Genomic DNA, 20,427 nt, shown 5'->3' with positions numbered 1-20,427 from the left:
TACTTTGTGTATCAGGGAATACTCGGTAATTACTCTGGAGTGGACTTGTACTCAGCTTCACAACTGAATCGTTTGTTGCGTGATAGAAAAATACTTAGAAAGGAAAGTAAAACACCATGGAAGTCAAAATACCTGAGATTCTGGGAGTTGATCTTACATTGCTCCACACTTTCTGAATAGTCTGCATTGCTCTTTCAAAAGCAAAACGCTGATCATCTAAAGTTGGAAGGGAAGATGGCATTTATCAACAGATGTTTTCCAGGAAAGATACCCGTTTCCCTCTTGCAAAAATATTTCTTATAGAAAAAAGAACTAATTAAAATTTTAACATGCCTTGCAACATTAAAGAAGATTTACCTACATATGTGAAGTAAAATTTTGAAAAGCGTCTAAATTTCTTGGGAGCCTAAGACTGATTTTCGAGAGATTTAGGCACCGAGGGCTAGAGCCACAAAGGGAATTGGACACCTTATTGCCACTTTATGCACCTGAGGCCAAAATTTAGATATTTAAAATCACTCAGCTGCTACTTAACTCTGCAGTTGCTTAAATTCCCACTAGTAAAGTCTCTGTGGTTCCCAAATTTCTGCTAGGCAGCATGTACACAGCCATCAAATCATGATGCCACTTAAGCCCCAGCAGGATTCATGGGAGGTAACCACTCCACTCAGCACTGCGGAGGCCTCAGCTGGAGTACTATGTCCACTTCTGGGTGAAGATGTGGACAAACTGGAGAGTGTCCAGAGGAGAGGAACAGAAATGATAAAAGGTTTAGAAAACCTGACCTATGAGAAAAGGTTAAAAAAACCTGGGCATGTTTAGACATGAGAAAAGAAGACTGAAGGGGGGGACCCAATAACAGTCTCCAGATATGTTAGGGGCTGTTATAAAGAGGACAGGGATCAAGTGTTCTCCGTGAAGACAGGACAAGAAGTAATGGTTTAATCTGCAGCAAGGGAGATTTAGGTAACATATTAAGAAGGGTCATTAAGCTCTGGAATAAGCTTCTAAGGGAGGTTGTAAAATCCCCATTATTGGGGTTTTTTTTGTTTGTTTTTTGTTTTTTAAGAACATGCTGGACAAACACCTGTCAGGGATAATATAGGTTTACTTGATCCTGGACTTGACGAGCTCTCGAGGTCCCTTCCAGCCCTACATTTCTATCATTCTATGAACAAGACATCACCCTTCCTATCTCATCTGCAGAAGCCCAACCCAGCAGGCATTCTCAGAAGCCAGCTTACAAGTCAGGTTACGTTAGGAGTCTATGTTAGGAGCACTTTGCCTGTCTGGCTATACCAGTATCGTGTTCCAGGAAAGCGCTCCTAGTGTGGACGCAGTGTACAGTGGCAAAACTGCACTTTTGCCAGTATAGCTTATTCCCACCTCCCTGAGCAAAATAAGCTGTCCCAACAAAAACACAGTTCAGCTGGTCTAACTATGGATGTAAGCAGGGTCTGAATGAATGCATCTCTGAACTCTGGGATTGGTCCTGCTTTGAGCAGGGGGTTGGACTAGATGACCTCCTGAGGTCCCTTCCAACCCTGATATTCTATGATAATGCTTCCCTGACAGCTAGCTGGGAGGGGGAGAGAGACTCTAGGTGTGGTTATGTAAATACAGTTTGCTCCTGCTTTGTTTAGGTATGCTTAGATATTCAGCAGATGGAGTGGTGTTTTGCTCATTGTAATCAACTTGGCTGGTGTGGAGTCACAGATCACATTAGTACTGAATGCAGGGGTAGTGAAATGCTGTTATCAATGTTGTGATTATTGTGAGAATACAGGGAAGTAGGACTGTGCTTAACCTGTTCCAAATGCGGGGGTCACCCATAGTGGAGAGGACCTTGTTGAGCCAGGGGCTTGACTGGCAAATCCCTGGGAAAATAAGAGGCGGTGGGACAGGTGTGCTGGTCAGGAGTCTGCACAAACTCCCTCCAGCCCCCCGCCCCCGTTCTCTCTAGACTGACTTAACCTGTTCTTCCCTGCTGTTCAAAGAATATAGCTAACTAGGCTTCATTAGGAGCCCCTTTTGTTATTTTAAGTGCTCAATCAGAACAGAGACCAGTTGTGGAACTGTGTTTCTGCCCTGCCTGCTAAGAGCTAAAATCACTGAGAGCTGAAATCACTTGAGTTGGGGCAATGTTTCTGTCCAGCCTGCAAAAGAGCTGAAAACAACTGAGAGACTGATGTGCAGAGGTCACAGCAGAGAGGCAGAAGGTGACTGACAGTTAGCTGGTGAGTGAGCAGCCAGCAAGGCAGTGGCGGAGAGGCGTGGTGAGTGGCCAGCAGGGCAGTGGCAAAGAGGCATGACAAGCAGCCAGCAGAATGGCTGGTGGAGGGGCACGGTGAGCAGGTGGCTGGTGAATGGCCAGCAGAGCGAAGAAGCGAATAATGCCTCTTTACCCCCCCCCCCCCACAGGGTGGGAGGTGAACTCTGCAGATGCATCTCTGAACTCTGGGTCAGCACTGACCAAGGACAGCAACTGTGAGTGGAGTGCAGAGAAGGGTTGGGCATGTGAAAGGGACTTTTTTTGTGGCTGGACTTAAGAACCTGAGAGGAAAAGGACCTCAGTAGACCCAACCAACTTAGGGGTGGGTCTTTTACTCATGGTTTATGTTTATGAACCATGTTTGCGGTGTTTTCCCAAATTAATGCCGAGTTACTTCCCTCCTTTTAGTAAAAGTTTCTTTTCTACACTCGGACTCTATGCTTGTGAGTGGGGAAATACTGCCTCTCGGAGGCGCCCAGGTGTGGTGTGTAATTTTCCCAGGTTAGTGAATGGGGACTCTAGCCAGTTCTGTGTTGTATCAATGGAAAGGAACCCCTAGATATTGAACCCAGCCCTGGTTGCTGCTGGCTCCATCTGGCAGAAGGGTTACATCTCTGTACTAGGAGCTTTTGCCATGAAGCTCTGTCAGTCACAAATTGCACCTCATCACACCCTGACCAACCTGGCTATGCTGTCAAATGTCTGTAGTGTGGACCTGGGCCTCAGTCTTATTGAAAGCCAATGTCTCTTAGGCTCCTCAGTCACTGAGCCATTTTGATTAATTGCACTCATTGGCTTGTTTGACTGATGTTTACAATTTGCACACAATTGCAGATCTGCAGGTGTTCTTTGTCCACGGGCCTGATCCAAAGCCCACTGCAGTAAAAGGGAGTTTTTCCCTTGGTCTCTGCAGTATCTGGCTCAAGCCCCAGGCATGTCAGTATTATCCCCTGTATAGAGACCACATGTAGCTCAGCCATGAAGTTCTTTATTGCTACTCAGGAAATAGGGTCGTACTGACTCTTGGGAGCGCTAAGACTGCTGGGGGTTGTCCCCACAGTGCAAAGCTGCCCTAAAGCTGGTGGATCTGGCTGCAAGAAAATCCCCGAAGCACTGAGGGATCCACAGGTGAGTAGAGCCAGTGCCCATCTGGCTCTGATGGAGTGCACATCTGGTACCAGCTGGAGATCTGGCCCTATCGACTCCATTGGAGACTGAAGCAATTCACATCAGCTGGAGATCTGGCCCCACTGACTCCAATACCGCTGCATCAAGGTTAGATTTGGTACCATAATCCTAGAAGTATGACGTGTACCTGAGAGGTCGTCCCATTCCAAGAACTTTCTCACAGAAAGCCTTTCACCTTCATGGATATCGCCGTTTTGGAAAAAGTGGATCAGAGAGCGCTGCAGAGCGAGAATTTCGGGCAGGTGCTGCACATGTTGGATGTGCTGATGCTGTAAGAGAAAAGTAGCCACCTCTTTATCGTGATGTCTGTGTTCAGTGGGAGAGGAAAGATGTTATGGGGAAGGGCGTCGTGTGGTTTTGATGTTCCTGAAAACATCATGGTTATGTGAGTGTCTGGCTGCTTTGCATCATTGGAGCAGTGCAAAGCAGCCAGCGGGGACCGGTCCATCTGGCCCTGAACCTCTGTGGACTTAATAGTAACCTATTTTATCCCTGCAGGTCTTTATTAGACCCTAGGAAAGCTATACAAAGGGCCTGCTAACCCAACTCCCTTGCATATCACACTGGCAATTGCTAGCACACCCGTTGTAAAGCAAACTCAAATTGTCCATAGGCATGTGTTGCAGTAAAATGAAGCTGCCTGACTGGAATGGAAGCAGTAGATCACACCTGCCTTGTTTCTTTGGGCCAGATTAAGAGGCGTAGCATAAACAATGATGTAAATTAACCCCCTTGTGAGGTTAGCTGTACTATTTTTTACATGTGTAGCAGGAAGCCTGGTAGAAGGGGAGGAGTTTAAAGTAGGCAAAAATTATGCTTTTTGTTTTAAAGTTAGCTAACACATATTAATTAATTAGTTTTTTTTCCTAGTCTGGGCAAAGAACTTTAGGATTATAGCGAGACACTGGGTTTTAGGCGAACTATGGTTTTCTTTATTCTAATAAAGTGTCTTGTTCAGTGTTTGAAGAAATCAGCCATTGTCACATGACTCCTTTACACATTGATCAGTGAGTGTGAGTTGACTTAGGAGAGTCCAAATGAGAGTAAGGGAGTAAATCTTACACATCACCTCAGAATCTGGCTTTATGGGCATAATTTAAACTTGTACATTTATGTTTAAATACAGACATGATGGGAAACCTAGTATAATTATCTCCTATCTTTAAATCAAGACTTCAGTCTCTTTCTAAAATATCCATTCTAGGTCACCCAGAAAACGCTGGGTGAGGGTCTCTGGTCTGGGTTACACAGGAAGCCAGACTATAGACAATTGTAACAGCCCCTTCTGGTCTCAAAATTGATAAATATTAGATTTTTCTTTAACCTGGAATATCGCTTCATTATGGAGGAACAATGAGTTCAGGGGGGCGAACGCCAGGGAGGGAGAAGAGCTGAAGGACAATGTTGGCACAAGAACAAATGGGGATAAACTTGTCAGGAATAAATGTAGTCTGGAAACCAGCAGAGGAGGGAATAGCCTCCCAGTGAGAAGGGGCCCAACACCCTAACTGTTTTTAAGATAGAGCTTAATAAGCTACGAAGGGGTTTCTATGATGAATAATAGCATGGGACTGGACACAATGACGCAGGAGCATATTTTTAACAGTGAGAAAATTAACCACTGGAACAATTTACCATGGGTCATGGTGCATTCTTCAAAACTGACCATTTTAAAATCAAGACTGGATGTTCTTCTAAAAGCTCTGCTCTAGGAATTATTTTGGGGCAGTTCTCTGGCCTGTGTTATGTGGGAGGTCAGACTAGATGATCATAATGGTCCCTTCTGGCCTTGGAATCTATGAGCTCCCTTCTAGCCCTAATGTTCCTATTACTCTAAGGCTCTGTCTACACTAGAGACCTTACAGTGGCACAGCTGTACTGAAGTAAGTTAAGCTGACCTAAGGCCCTGTGTAGACAGTGCTACGAAATGGAAGAATTCTTCCACCAACCTAGCTACTGCGTTTTGTGGAGATGGATGAGCTACGCTAGTGGGAGAGTCCCTCCCACTGGCATAGGTATCATCTATACTGAAGTGCTACAGCGGCGCAGCTCTGCCTCTCTAGCAATTTAAGCGTATTCAAGCCCACAGAAACAGAGGTCAGACAAGATCAGACTGAGAGGGAGAGACTGCCACAAGGAGGGAGCAGCTGAAAGCTCAGTGGCTGACTCTGGCAGAAACTTGGGAAGAGGTCAGGTGCAGGCTCTAAGATTGCTCTTGGTGCTGGGTGCAACAAAAGCTGTTTCCTGCTAGTTGATTCCCCCTGTGTTCAGAGACACAAGACTTTGTACATTCCTTGTAAATAAACAAAACTATAGTTAAGAAAATACCAGGCTCCATCAATTTCTACTTCCAACCAGAACATCCACAAGGCCCCAAACTTTGACTGGCCTACTGGGCTGAAAAGGGGTTACAATGTATTCACATCTGCGTGTGTGTGTGCTGTTTGTTTGTGTGTACACATTAGTTCAAATCATCCCAGAGCACCTTGGACAGTAGTTCCAGGAGCACAGGGAACTGGTCTGCTCCATTTTCTTGTTGCACCAGATGGGTCAGTCGTTGGAGTGTCATCCTCTGTTCAAATCTCCACATGCAGGGCATGTTGATCAGCCCAAAGCTCAGCAGGTGGCTGAAAGGCGGGGACTGGCCATAGGCTACTTTCAGGAGAACATTTGAACTGTGAGCTCCCTCCTCTACGATCTGCTGCTTTGCAGAAGCAAGTTTCTGCTCCAGCACCTGTGGAAGTGAGATGTCAGTTAGCAATCGAGTCTTGTTATAAAGGGGCCTGGCTCTTCTAGTTGGTCTGAGAGGCAGCCTGGGCTGGCGCAGGTTTAAGGCACCAGACTAGAGATCTGGGTCAGTTCTTGGCTCTGCCGCCGACTCCGTGCGATCTCAGAGAAGCTATTTCGTGACTGTGTGTCTCCATTTCTCATCTGTAAAAAGGGGACAATAACCCTGCCCTTGTCTATTTACACTGTGAGCATAGATGGCCCTAGACCAAATGGGGCCTTAGGTGAGGAGCATCTTTGGTACCTCTCTCCCTGCAATTTGTTAAACATTTGAATATCTTCTGTATTGCATTTGTAGCACGATTTGCATGCATGATTTATCCCTCTCATATGAGATGATAAATTTGCTAACAAAAACAGCATCCTAAGCCTGGCGCTCACCCATGACCGGCAGCCCAGGTGGTTGTTGCCTGGGTTGCCAGCCTCTATATTTGGCCCTGACTATGAGCTCTTTGGGCCAGGGACTGTCTTTCACTGTGTGTCTGCACAGCACCCAGAATGACCGGTCTTTGACCTTGGTTACTGAGTGTCTGTGCAATGCCCGGCACAACAAGGTTCTGTGGGTCTGCGTTAGCAGCACCCAGCACAACTGGGTTCTGAGGGTATCTGTGTGCAGCGCCCGGCACCATGGGGCCCTGCACGTGTCTGTGTAGTGCCCGGCACAATGGGGCTGCGTTTGCGTGTGTGCGTCTGTCTGTGCAGTGCTTGGCACAATGGGACTGCATTTCTAGGTTGTGTGTGCGTGCAGCACCTGACACAATGGGGCCCTGATTTCAGTTAAGGGCAATAGGCCCTAATGGAAAAATAAAATAAATAAATAAATGCCAACAGAACTCTTGGAAATGCAGAGTGGCAGGCCGTTTAATACCAGGTTCATAGACACTCAAACACACAGGGTTTTCCTCTCTAGTATGCTGAACACAATGGACAAGTTTCTGCATTGGAAAAATTAGCCAGGCTTAATATAGTCTATGTTGTTCTATTCAGGTTCTTATAACGTGCCCATCACTGTGGCATCTGAGAACCAAGAGGCAAAACAATGGCATTTTAGAAACGTTGTGTGTGACTTCTGGTTTCAGATAGTGGCATGGAAGCCTCAGGTGGGCTTTTCCTGGCTTAATCTCTTATCCTGAGTAAACAATTGGTTATATTTGTGATATTTACCATGTATAGAAAACTGGTTCTCACATACCTGGAAGAATGACTGAGTTACGGCTTTGAAGCAGCTTTCCCACTGTACTCTGTCTGCTTTTTCATGCATAACTTTAATGGTCATGTTTGTGTCTGTAAGAAATATACACTTACACATCAGCTGTAACATCATTTAACATAAAATAACGAGCAGATCTAAAGTACAGCAGTTGCAGTAAATATTGTTACTCATAATAGTGAAATGAATTACAATGTTACCAGAGAACTGGATTCCTGAGTCATAAGATATAGGAGCACCTTCAAATGTTAGCCAGTTAAAAATCAGTTTATTAATAGGTTCATAGGTTATAAGGCTGGGAGAGAGCGTTATGATAATCTTGTCTGACCTTCTGCATAACACTGGCCATAGAACCTCACCCAGTGATTTCTACACCATGCCCATCACCTCTGTCTGAGCTATAGCAGATCTTTTAGAAAGAGATATCATATCTTAATGTCAAGACTCCAAGTGCTGGGGAATCCATCTCATCCCTACATGAGCTGTCCCGATGGTACATTCTCCTCTCTCAAACATTTTGAACCTAATTTTAGTCTGAATTTGTCTCACTTCAGTTTCCAGGTATTTGATCTTGTTTATTTTTCCAGATTAAAGAGTCATCTACTTTTAGAAATCTCCTTCCCTGTGAAGGCACTTTTAGACCAGGCTCATGTCACCTCATAACTTTCTCTTGGATAAACTAAATAGATTGAACTTCTTCAGTCTCTCACTATGAGGCAGGTTTTCCAGACCTCAGATTGTTCGTATAGCTCTTCTCAGAATCCTTAACCAATTTGCAAGATCCTGTTTGAGGTGTGGACATCAGAACTGGAGACAGTCTCCAGCAACTGTCTCACCAGTGCTGTGTACAGAGGTAATGCCATCTCCCTTCTGCTACTTTTATATATCCAGTGGTTGCATTAATTCCCTTAGCAGCAGCACTGCACTGGGAGCTCATGTTCAGTTGGTTTCCACCATGACCCTATGTTCTTTTCAAAGTCATAGAACCATAGAAGATTAGGGTTGGAAGAGACCTCAGGAGGTTATCTAGTCCAACCCCCTGCTCAAAGCAGGACCAACCCCAACTAAATCATCCCAGCCAGGGCTTTGTCAAGCCTGACCTTAAAAACCTCCAAGGATGGAGATTCCACCACCTCCCTAGGTAACCCATTCCAGTGCTTCACCACCCTCCTAGTGAAATAGTGTTTCCTAATGTCCAACCTAGACCTCCCCCTCTGCAATTTGAGACCATCACTCCTTGTTCTGTCGTTTGCCACCACTGAGAACAGCCGAGCTCCATCCTCTTTGGAACCCCCTTCAGGTAGTTGAAGACTGCTCTCAAATCCCCCCTCACTCTTCTCCTTTGCAGACTAAATAAGCCAAGTTTCCTCAGCCTCTCCTCGTAAGTCCTGTGCGCCAGCTCCCTGATCATTTTTGTTGCCCTCAACTTGACTCTTTCCAGTGTGTCCACCTCCTTTTTGCAGTGGGGTGCCCGCAATATTCCTGATGTGGCCTCACCAGTGCCAAACAGAAGGGAATAATCACTTCCCTCAGTCTGCTGGCAATGCTTCTACTAATGCCCCTCAATATGCCATTAGTCTTCTTGGCAACAAGGGCACACTGTTGACTCATATCCAGCTTCTCGTCCACTGTAATCCCCAGGTCCTTTTCTGCAGAACTGCTGCTTAGCCAGTCGGTCCCCAGCCTGTAGCGGTGCATGGGTTTCTTCCATCCTAAGTGCAGGACTCTGCACTTGTCCTTTTGAACCTCATCAGATTTCTTTTGAACCAATCCTCCAGTTTTCCAGGGTACAGACCACCACCTGGTAAGTCTGACCTAGGCTCTTTGTTCCTAGATGTGTAACCCTGCATTTAGCTGTGTTAAAATGCCCCTTGCTCAAATTCACTGTACATTTTGTCATAACTTCAGCAGCAGCAACAAAAAACAAACCCAACAACAACAAAAAAACAGCCCCTAAAACGAGGCGTTTCTTTACCTGCTGTGCTGTCGAGGATGCATCTGAGGAATAGGTGGACTGTCATCGTTGCATCGTCTATGATTCCACTTAGTGACTCTGCTAGGAACTGGATGTCTTTTTCAAGGTGGTCCAAAAAGAACTTTTCTGAGTCCTGGGGCTTCACTTTCATTAGCTCCAAAATGGACTAGAAGGCAAAGTATTTCCATAGCTTAGCTCTGAGGAAGCATTTCCCCTCTTAATTGTACAGACACCTCCACAAAGGCAATGTATAACTCAGTCAAAGTTACCATTACAAATTAAAGCCTGTTAGTGGTACATACAATGCTGATCGGTTACGAAGACAGACAGAAGTGTTACTGGGGGCATTTGTTTTCCCACCTGTCTATCGGTAAATGTCCCCAATAGCATTGAAGAATGGAGCAGTGCTCTGGCGATGCAGACTGAGGCTGCAGGCAGATCCCTCTCGGTCTCTTTGTTCCGTGAGGACGGACTCCCCAGCACGTAGCCTCTCTCTGTTTTATCCTTCGTGCTGTATTAAAAAACCACAACTCATTTGACAGTCAGAGATCAGACTTTTCTCCCAAAATCTTGTATTTTTTCAGTGTTTCACCCTAACCAGTTCACAACTGTAGTGACCAGTGGGTCAGACTGGGGTGGGGGGAAAGCATTGGAATTTTGAACTTTCAATGAAATTTCCCCTATAGTTCACCCCAGTAAACAATACCCAGACAGCAATATGGGTTTAAGTTGACACAGTCCCATTCATTCCTTTTAGGTTACATGCAATGATTTTAAACTTACATATCTACTTCCTCAAATCCCTCCACAGGTTTGTGATCAGTCCCACCGATCTCGGAGCCACACAGACACTTGATAATAACATAGGGCCGTCCGCACTGTTGTCACAGGAATAATGTCAGCATTAGTCACTTTATAAAGAACCAGCAATGCAACAGTTGTACGGTGATTTGCTCAGCTGCTAGCCAGACAGCACCACTCTCTGCAGCTGAGCAAAAAACAGACGTTGCACAAACCACTGGAGGCAGAAATGTTCGGAAGAGTGAACAGGAAAGACAGTGAGTGTGCAATATACTGGTCTTGTGTGTAGGATCATGTTTCTCAGACTAGCCTAGTGGAGTTAGGGCTTGTCTACACAGCCCCTCAGTGCACGGGAGGTTGGGGTGTGAATGTACACGCACCAACTGTCTGCATGGCACCTGCTCCTACACGCTAAAAGTGCTGTTGAATCAGCAGGATGTCCAAGCGTGATACAGAACTTCTAGTGCACAAGAGGCAGCAGCGTCCACACGGTGACAGTGTGCAGGACTGTGTGCTGTACAGTCAAACCCTGGCTTGCTGCGCACAAAATGGCCATGTAGACAAGCCCCCAGGCTTCCCAAACACACTGAAATTTGGGGTGGGGGGTGCCTAGCTCCCTTTGTGTGTATAAAGCTGTGGTTTCACCAAATGTACGCTGAATGAGCATGACTGCTAGTGGCAAGGCAAAACCAGCTCGGTCAGTGTTTAAAACCATGTTGCTAGATGGGAGGAGGAGGATTAGGTGCAGGGAACTAAGGCCTGCAGTCGGGAAGGCCCAGATCCACCAAGACACTTCATGGCTAAGTCCCAATTTCAGGCATCACGGCGAGCCACAAAACTCCTGCTCTGCTATCACCTAACCCTGTAGATATCTTCACTCACTGAGCGCCTCTGTGTTCAGGATACAAGTTCCCTCAGTGCTGAAGTTTCTAACCCTGGGCACGTGCACTGCTGCCCCGCGCTAGCTGTCCAAATACTGATCTCTTGCTTCAGCCCCAGAGCGACCCACGAACTGGGGGAAGACAGGAAAAGGAGCTGGTTCAAAACCTAGCCAGAGGAGAAGGTTCCTTCACACCTTTCAGCCTAGTGGTTAGAGCACTCAGCCCCGGTGTGAAAAGCCCAGGTTTAATTGTCTCCTTGGCCCAAAGGATTTGACCTGGGGGCTCCTACTTCTCAGGAGGGTGCCCTAGTCACTGAGCTATGGGATAATCTGATGGGGCTCCCTCAATCTCTCCTGGTGACGCTGTTCAGCTGTGGCTAAGCAATGAGTCACTGGAACAAGGGGACTGGACCCTGGGATCTCCCACCTCTCTAATCACTGGACTGCAAACTCCTTCTCACCACCACCTCCTCCTCTATTTGTTTTGTGTGGAGTGACACAGGCTTCATACACATACAGCTTTGGATATGATGAAACTCTAGTATCACAGGGGACTAGCTTGGATGCACAGTAGTGAAAATCTCAATCTTTGTGTGGACCCAGAAACGACTTAGGCACCTAAGCCCCCTGACTCTAGGGGAGGGGTTCCCTAGCACTAGGCAGAGCTAGGCTGGTGCCTCCCTGCAGCCTGGACCAGGCACCTACCTCTGTGAGGGGGGAAGGGCTTAGCACCTACTCCACTGATCAGCATCTCCCCTTGGCTGGCTTAGGCAGCTCCTTGCCTAGCATGCTAGCTTGGTGTGTCACATTCCCATGTCTGTTTCTGTCCATGCATTGTATAGGGAGTGAGGCGCTTAACTCGGGCTCCTATGGATCTCACTTCTGCAACCAAAAGTTAGGTGTTGCGACGTGCAATGTCACAACGCCTAACTCCTTTGTGAATCTGGGCCTAAGGCATTTTCAGGGCAAAAGCAACTAACTTTACAAATACCACATGTTTTGCTCTTATAGGCCATGCCATGGAACTCTTTATCTTCAGTAACTGTCTATACAGACACATCTACACATGCAACCCACACTTACCAGTGTGGTGCCCTGACCAGCTCTAGGGATGGACAGACCGTACATAGAGGTTGATGAGCATTCTACAGCCTGGGCTAAGAAAGGTGGGTCTTTTGGCTCAGGCAGGAAAGAACTGTGCTTTTAGCTCTGGAGGAGGCAGGTTCAGCTCCCATGCAGGGGCTCTACCATTCTTGTGGAAGTGTGGGGGGGGTGCCACAGGAAGGGGCTACATGCAGATACGGGTTTGGATATGAAATTCTTGTATCACAGGAGACTAGCTTGGATGCACAGCAGTGAAATTCTCAAGCCCAGACACTACATCAGCCCTAACGTGAAAGTTTAGGTGCAATTTAAGTGCATATTTCTATGTAGGGAGATCAGGCTTGGAGTCAGCTTTGGCCTCCGGATCCTTGTCTCAGTGGCAAGTAGTCCTGTCCTGAGAAATCCTACATGTACATTCCAGAAACAGAGACGCAGCAAGAGACTGAAGATACATCTGCAACAAACAATAGCTACGAAGAGACACTTACGTCTTCAATGCGCCAGTGCTGCCCACATTGGCATCCTGTGTGTGAGAGGGAATCAGACCAATCAGCTACTGGTACAGTCACAAAAACAACACTAATGATAACGCACCAGAACCTCAGCTGGGGTGGATCAGCACAGCCCCAGCGACTCCGATGGAGTGACAACCGATCCTCCCCAGTTGTGGATCTGGTCCCATGGAATTGGAGCTACAGCTCATTTACATCAGCTGGGGACCTGGTCCCAAACTTCCTGGTTCTGTAAAAAATGACTTTGTGAAACAACATTCTAAACCAGATTTTTGGTCAGTCTGAAAAATGGTCAGTGCAGGACCAGACTGGAGGGACATAGCTGGTTTTAACGAGCCATTACCCAACCCTTGTGCCAAGACTGACAGACCCTGCCCCAACCTTGCTCTAATTTAAGACCAGTTCCTACAGCCTCACAGCACTTTTCTGTCAAGCAAGACTCAGCTGTGTTGCAGCATTGCCCTGTTTTGCAGTGGCTTGGAAATGAGGTGGCATAGGAACATCTCCATATGTAGACACCATTAGGGTTAAGCCAAATGGCTGCCTCTTAGAAAACATACCTTGTATTACAATAATGAGGCATTTAAAAGCAGCCAGGGAAAATATTGATATTAAGTTTTTCTGAGACTTACTCCACAGTTTTTCTCCAGGATTGTGTTTCTAATTCGTCATATCAAAGAGAAGGTCGCCCGGCATGGTCGGAAGGTAGGTCCCCTGGTAAACAAACCACAGTTGGACACCTTTACTACAGCACTGGGACAGAGCAGAAGAAAGAGGTCATGGAGCAGGTCCTCAAGGAATCAATTCTGAAGCACTTAGAGGAGAGGAAAGTGATCAGGAACAGTCAGCATGGATTCACCAAGGACAAGTCATGCCTGACTAATCTAATTGCCTTCTATGACGAGATAACTGGCTCTGTGGATGAAGGGAAAGCAGTGGACGTGTTGTTCCTTCACTTTAGCAAAGCTTTTGACACGGTCTCCCACAGTATTCTTGCCAGCAAGTTAAAGAAGTATGGGCTGGATGAATGGACTATAAGGTGGATAGAAAGCTGGGTAGATTGTCGGGCTCAACGGGTAGTAATCAATGGCTCCATGTCTAGTTGGCAGCCGGTATCAAGTGGAGTGCGCCAGGGGTCGGTCCTGGGGCCGGTTTTGTTCAATGTCTTCATAAATGATCTGGAGGATGGTGTGGATTGCACCCTCAGCAAGTTTGCAGATGACACTAAACTGGGAGGAGTGGTAGATATGCTGGAGGGTAGGGATAGGATACAGAGGGACCTAGATAAATTGGAGGATTGGGCCAAAAGAAATCTGATGAGGTTCAACAAGGACAAGTGCAGAGTCCTGCACTTAGGACGGAAGAACCCAATGCAGAGCTACAGACTAGGGACCGAATGGCTCGGCAGCAGTTCTGCAGAGAAGGACCTAGGGGTTACAGTGGACGAGAAGTTGGATATGAGTCAGCAGTGTGCCCTTGTTGCCAAGAAGGCCAATGGCATTTTGGGATGTATAAGTAGGGGCATTGCCAGCAGATCGAGGGAGTGATCGTTCCCCTCTATTCGACATTGGTGAGGCCTCATCTGGAGTACTGTGTCCAGTTTTGGGCCCCACACTACAAGAAGGATGTGGAAAAATTGGATAGAGTCCAGCAGAGGGCAACAAAAATGATTAGGGGACTGGAACACATGACTTATGAGGAGAGGCTGAGGGAACTGGGGATGTTTAGTCTGTGGAAGAGAAGAATGAGGGGGGATTTGATAGCTGCTTTCAACTACCGGAAAGGGGGTTCCAAAGAGGATGGCTCTAGACTGTTCTTAGTGGTAGCAGATGACAGAACAAGGAGTAAAGGTCTCAAGTTGCAGTGGGGGAAATTTAGGTTGGATATTAGGAAAAACTTTTTCACTCGGAGGGTGGTGAAACACTGGAATGCGTTACCTAGGGAGGTGGTGGAATCTCCTTCCCTAGAAGTTTTTAAGGTCAGGCTTGACAAAGCCCTGGCTGGGATGATTTAGTCGGGGATCGGTCCTGCTTTGAGCAGGGGGTTGGACTAGATGACCTCCTGAGGTCCCTTCCAGCCCTGATATTCTATGATTCTATGAAGGGCTTGTGGATAGAGCGTTGGATGGGGATTCGGGGGATATAGGTTTGGTTCTTGGCACTGCCCAAATGCACAGTGGCTAAGATCAGAACCTCATTGTATCGCACAGACATGAAGTGACTAAGACTGGGGTTCTGTTTGGGGAAGGCGCTGCACAGGTGCCCAGTGACTAAGATCAGAACTCATTGACCAAGCGCTGCACAGACATACAGCAACCAAGATTGGGACTCTGTTGTGCCAGGTGCCCACAGACACATAATGAGACAATCCCTGTCCCAATGAGCTTACAATATAAATAGACAAGAGGTGAGAGGGGAAACTAAGGATAAGAAAGGTGCAGTGACTTGCCCAAGTCACCCAGGGAGTCTGTGGCAGAGCTGGGAACAGAAACCAGGAAACCTGAGTCTTAGTCCAGTGCCCAATCCCCTCGATGACACCGCCCCTCTGAATGAGTAATAAAATACCGGTACGGAATCATAAAGCAAAATGGTCCTGTCAAAGTGCTCAGCCTCCAAAGCAGGCTGCTGGCTAGGCCACATCAATTCTCACAAGGGGTGTGTCTTATTTCCCTTTGAGAGACAAGCTGGGTGGCATAACATCTCTTATTGGACCAACTTCTCTTGGGGAGAGACATGATTTTGACTTGTCTTGTTCACCAACGGAAGTTGGTCCAATGCAAGATATTACTCCACCGACCTTGTACAACTTACTTACCTTTGATATGCGACACCCCTCTATGGCACTTTGTCAATAAAAGAAGCTGTTTGTGCTACATCAACCTAGCTTCTTGCCATATTCTCCCTTTTCGTCCCAAGTGCAGATTTTCATTCCTGTGTGCTATGTGGCTTTCTCAGCCTGAATAAAGACAGTATTCGTCCCCTGGGAATCTGGTGCCAGAACTTGGAAAGCTGATTAGATGAGCTCAAAGGGAAAGAGTCATCGATGCTAAGACCAGGAGGGACCTTTCTGATCACCCAGCCCGCCCTCCTGCATAGCACAGGCCAGAGAATCTCATGCAGCGATTCTTGCATCTAGCCCAGTGACCTGTGCAAATTGTGATTTCCCATTTGATTTCAACAAGAAAATCTAATTTTATCAGGTGACAATAATATAATGTTTCATTGCAAACAGACACACACAGATGGTCAGGCCTGCAGGCAGCTAATCCAGGGCGCCAAACGGGTAACTGTTTAAGATTCTCTGGCTTGGGTTATAAGGAGGTCAGACTAGATGGTTATAATGGTCTCTTCTGGCTTGAAATTCGATGAATACTATTTCCCTGGAGCCCCCAGAACCTCAGGCAGGTGCTGACATGCACATATCCCCAGCATTCGTCATTGTAGAGGCGGGGAAATGCAAATAGTGACTTTGGCGGGGGCTTGGAACAGAAAAGCCAGTCTCTGGTTAGTGACTGAGTTAAGAGAAAGGGATGAGACTCAAAAGCAAAGTATGGTGCAGGTGAGATGGCCATGATTTCAGATGATTTCAAACATATCTGTATTTCTAGGGACTGATCGTAAGTTCCTCCTACACCCAAAAGCTGCTGTAACTGACACTGCAGACTGACGTAGCCCCCAGCCGGTGCTAGGTTTAGGGCTGGTGGTGTCAAGAGGATAAGGTGCCACAGAGCTGCCGAAGCAGAGGAAGGATACACTCACTCTTTGCAGAAAAAGCTTTTGACTCACCTTGACAGCGCTGGGCTGGAAGCAGATGGATTTGAACAGCTCGGTGAGTGGGTTCTGGGACAGGGTCAGCGTGAGAGCAGTATGCAGCACCACTTCCAGCAAGGTTGCGTTTTCCTGGCTGCTCACGTCACTCATGATCTTTTCCAATTTGTTTTCTATGGATTCTTCTGATGGCAGCGATGCTTGTAGGAGTCTCTCCATGTGCTTTATAATGGCCTAAATGACAAACAAATAAAACAGAGAGGGGTTTAATGGGCTCCACTTTTCACATTTCATTCCAGAGGGTCACACCGATCTCTGTGGTGTTTCATAATCAGGGTGAAATTCAGCACAAGACCAAGGTGTGGTGTTCAGTGATTGCTCAGTGCATAGAAGCTTGTTCTATGTCTGGTTCCAACTGGCTGTGATAACAACAAGAGATTCACAGCACCTCTCCTGAGACTCTGTCTGGAAAGCTCAGTCCCTAAAGGCACATTCCCTATAACTACTTTAGGCACCAGTTAAGTCCCATTCAGATCCTACATGGCAGATCCTCTGCTGGTGTATAAATTGTGCTGGCTCTCTGTACAGGGGTGAATTTCACTTGTACAGAATCACAAACCAAACCGTGTTCCATTAAAATAGAAAACAGACACTCACTGTTAGTTGCTTGGCTTCTTCAGAGTCTGTGTTTTTATTGTGGCTTCTTGCTTTTTCTATAGTCACAAGTATCAGTGGTGTATTGGAGCTCATTTTTATGTCCTAAAGAAATAAATACTTTTGTTATAACAAAGCTGTTCATGTATCATTTATGTACTTATTTATTAAGGTACATCATTCTACACCGAGAGGTCACTAATGAATCCTATTACACCAGTTACATTTGAAGGCTAATCAAAATGTTTTTCATGTATTTTATTATTATTATTCTCATTTTATGTATTGTTTTATTATTTGTATTATGGCAGTGTCTAAAAGCCCCTGTCTTGATTGGGGCCCATAGTGCCAGGCATTGCCCAGACACACAGCGACTGACATCAGTGCCCCATTTGCATTGGGTGCTGCACAAATACAAAAGTCTGGACTACACTATAGACCTAGATCGGTATAACTATGTTGCTCAGGGTGTGAAAAATACCCCCCCATAGCGACGTAATTATGCCGACCTAACCCGCCATGTAGACAGCGCTATGTCAGAAAGAGAGCCTCTCCTGCTGATGTAGAACCACCTGTTGGGGAGGTGGATTAACTACACCGACGGGCTCTCCCGTCAGCGTATAGCATCCTCATTAATGTGCTACAACAGAGCTGCAGCTCTACCGCTACAGAGTTTTAAGCGGAGACCTGCCCACAGGAGTTGAGATCAGCACCCCATTGTGCGAGGTGCTGGACAGACATGTACTAAGAGACTGTCTCTGCCAGAGCCGTCCCTTGGGTATGGCGAATTGGGGCGACTGCCCCGGGCCCCACGCTTGGATAAAATCATGAGAAGGCGGGCGGAGAGGTGAGGTGGGAAGCGGGCGGACGAGCAGGGTGAGGAGGCGAACGGGGAGGCGAGCGGCAGGAGGACAGCTGGGAGGGGGGTGAGGAAGCAGGCAGTTGGGGGGGGAGGGTAAGGAGGTGAGTGTTGGCCAACCCCTTTCAGAACCTCCCCCTTTCCCCAGTATCTCCTGCCCGCCGGCGGGCCCCAGTCAATCAGTGCCTCCCTCTCCCTCTCAGCGCCTAACGCGGATCAGATGTTTCACCCATGGCGTCAGGAGGTGCTGAGAAGGAGGGGAGAGGTGCAAGGGCGAAGCATGCTCGGGGCCGGGGGGAGGGGGTAGGGACTGGGCAGGGAAGAGGTGGACCAGGGGTGGGAAGAGGCAGGGCGGGGTGGGGTGGGATCAGGAAGAGGCAGGGCAGGGGGAGCATCCCCCAGCAGATTAGAAGCTCAGCGCCTATGTCCCGGGCCCTGCATCTCCCTAGGGACAGCCATGGTCTCTGCCACAAAGAGCTCTCAATCTAAATACCAAAATCATTTTGAAAGTAAAACTCAAAAGCACAAAGGTAATATTTTAGCAATTCCGTGTGTGGGAACATTTTTTTGCTTATCAGGAAGTACAAAATTGCTTTCATGTGAATACAAAGTTCTTGAATTTACCATCCCATAGAAAGGAGATGAAAACCATTCATACAGTTTCTGTTAAGCATAAAATTCTGTCACCTTTGGAAGTCGCTTACCTGTGAAGTCTCAATCCCTCTGGGTAAAATCCACTGCTCTTGCTGAAGAATCTGCTCCATTATGTTCATCCCATAGAAATTGCAAAGATTTCTAATAAGGAATATTTGAGGCCAAGGTGTTTGGGCCTTTTCAACCAGATTTTTCATTGAATTCACAAGCTGGGACTGTTTCTCTGCAGTTTCAGCACTGGTCCCTGTATTCTGGTCTGCAGCTGCCAAGCAGAGTTCAGTATTAGCCCCAAACCAATGCAATATTGCTGTCTAGCTTCACAGTTGTTCAAAGCTCATATGCAATGAAATCCCTGCAGTAATGTTACCATAGTATTTAAGATAAAAGCGAAAAAAGGAGAAAGTCAAGAAAGACCCCATTTGAATAGATACACTTCATCTGAACCAGAAGGAACAGTCCTTCCATTAACCCTTCTGAAGTGAAGATTTACAGGTATAAAATGCAATACCACCTCCCAGTGGAAAATTGCTTCATGGATAAAATTCACCCTGTAGGACTAATGTGGCCACCATTAATTTTATGGCAACAGCGAGTTTGGTCTGGCAGAACCTACAGCATTCAGAGAGGTCAGATACTTTTACAGAGTCACCAATTCTTAGGTAAAAAAGGCCCATTGTGTCCATCCAGTCCACCTCCTACATAATCTTGTAAATCAAGATCAGTTATTTTTCTTAAAGCTCTGCTCCAGGAATTATTTGGGGGAAGTTCTGTGGCTTATGCTGTACTAGATGATCACGGCTGCTACTCTGAAACCTGTCATTATGCAAGGCACTGCATTTAGCCGTATGGAGTGGAAATCTATCAACTGCATGAAAAAAACTTGTACAGATACAAATGAAGGGATAAACACCCATTTTTTCATGGTCTGTGGGTATAAAAACTTCCTCACTGTATTTTCCACTTTATGCATCCGATGAAGTGAGCTGTAGCTCATGAAAGCTTATGCTCAAATAAATTGGTTAGTCTCTAAGGTGTCACAAGTACTCCTTTTCTTTTTGAGAATACAGACTAACACGGCTGCTACTCTGAAACCTGTCATAGATGATCACAATAATCTCTTCTGATCTGTGAATCTATGAATAACCCGGGCCAGAGAATTTCCCCCAGTGATTCCTGCATCTGGCCCAATAACTCCTGGCTGAGCTACAGCAGCGCTTTGAGAAAGAGAAATCTATTCTTGATGTAAATACTTTAAAAATATTTAAAGAAGCTTTTACCCTATCTTTTAATTTGGTGACCTCATACCAAGTGAGATTGGGAGGAAAGATCATTTCATGAAAGTCAGCTGGGTAAATGTGCTGGCCATACAGAAGTGGGACACTTATTATTGTAGGTACCACACACTTCTGTACATCTTGCCATTTAAAGTTGTAATTTTCAGTAATGATCAGAGTTTGTTGGAAAATGGAATTTCTGTTCTGTGGGAAATTCTCACATTTCTAAATTTGTATTGTTCAAATCATGAAGAAAAGTCAAAATTTCGAAATATTTCATGTATGAAATATTCCGATTCAGAAACATCTGTAAGCAGGGTCTGAATGAGCTCTCCCCTGACATCGAGTGGTGAGTTGGGGAAGAGGACTTCAGGAGCCGACTTTGTTTGCATGGACACACCCACTCTGCCTAGGTGCGCAGCATGATGGAGCCGCTTTGCCCAAATGATCAATTTTAGCTGGTGCTGGGTTGCAAATCACTTTGGTTTTG

The 20,427-nt window shown here is 46.4% G+C and overlaps 1 protein-coding gene across 1 annotated transcript in view; it reads right to left on the bottom strand.

The window, feature by feature from the left end:
* Positions 1 to 20,427, bottom strand: part of LOC311522489 (E3 ubiquitin-protein ligase rnf213-alpha-like) — a 175,273-nt gene that overhangs the window by 19,590 nt on the left and 135,256 nt on the right. Inside the window, 13 exon segments of the mRNA XM_084631886.1 lie at positions 133 to 216; positions 3,588 to 3,729; positions 5,946 to 6,194; positions 7,440 to 7,531; positions 9,433 to 9,598; positions 9,793 to 9,943; positions 10,216 to 10,310; positions 12,706 to 12,740; positions 13,362 to 13,389; positions 13,393 to 13,443; positions 16,515 to 16,730; positions 17,154 to 17,255; positions 18,714 to 18,925. Of these exon segments, the coding sequence (XP_084488012.1) occupies positions 133 to 216; positions 3,588 to 3,729; positions 5,946 to 6,194; positions 7,440 to 7,531; positions 9,433 to 9,598; positions 9,793 to 9,943; positions 10,216 to 10,310; positions 12,706 to 12,740; positions 13,362 to 13,389; positions 13,393 to 13,443; positions 16,515 to 16,730; positions 17,154 to 17,255; positions 18,714 to 18,925 (1,623 nt within the window).

The sequence above is a fragment of the Lepidochelys olivacea genome (genome assembly GCF_965140295.1).
Source record: "Lepidochelys olivacea isolate rLepOli2 genome assembly, chromosome: 6".
Classification (NCBI taxonomy): Eukaryota; Metazoa; Chordata; order Testudines; family Cheloniidae; genus Lepidochelys; species Lepidochelys olivacea.
Note: the sequence above shows the minus strand (reverse complement) of the source record. Positions and strands in the feature narration are given on the sequence as shown.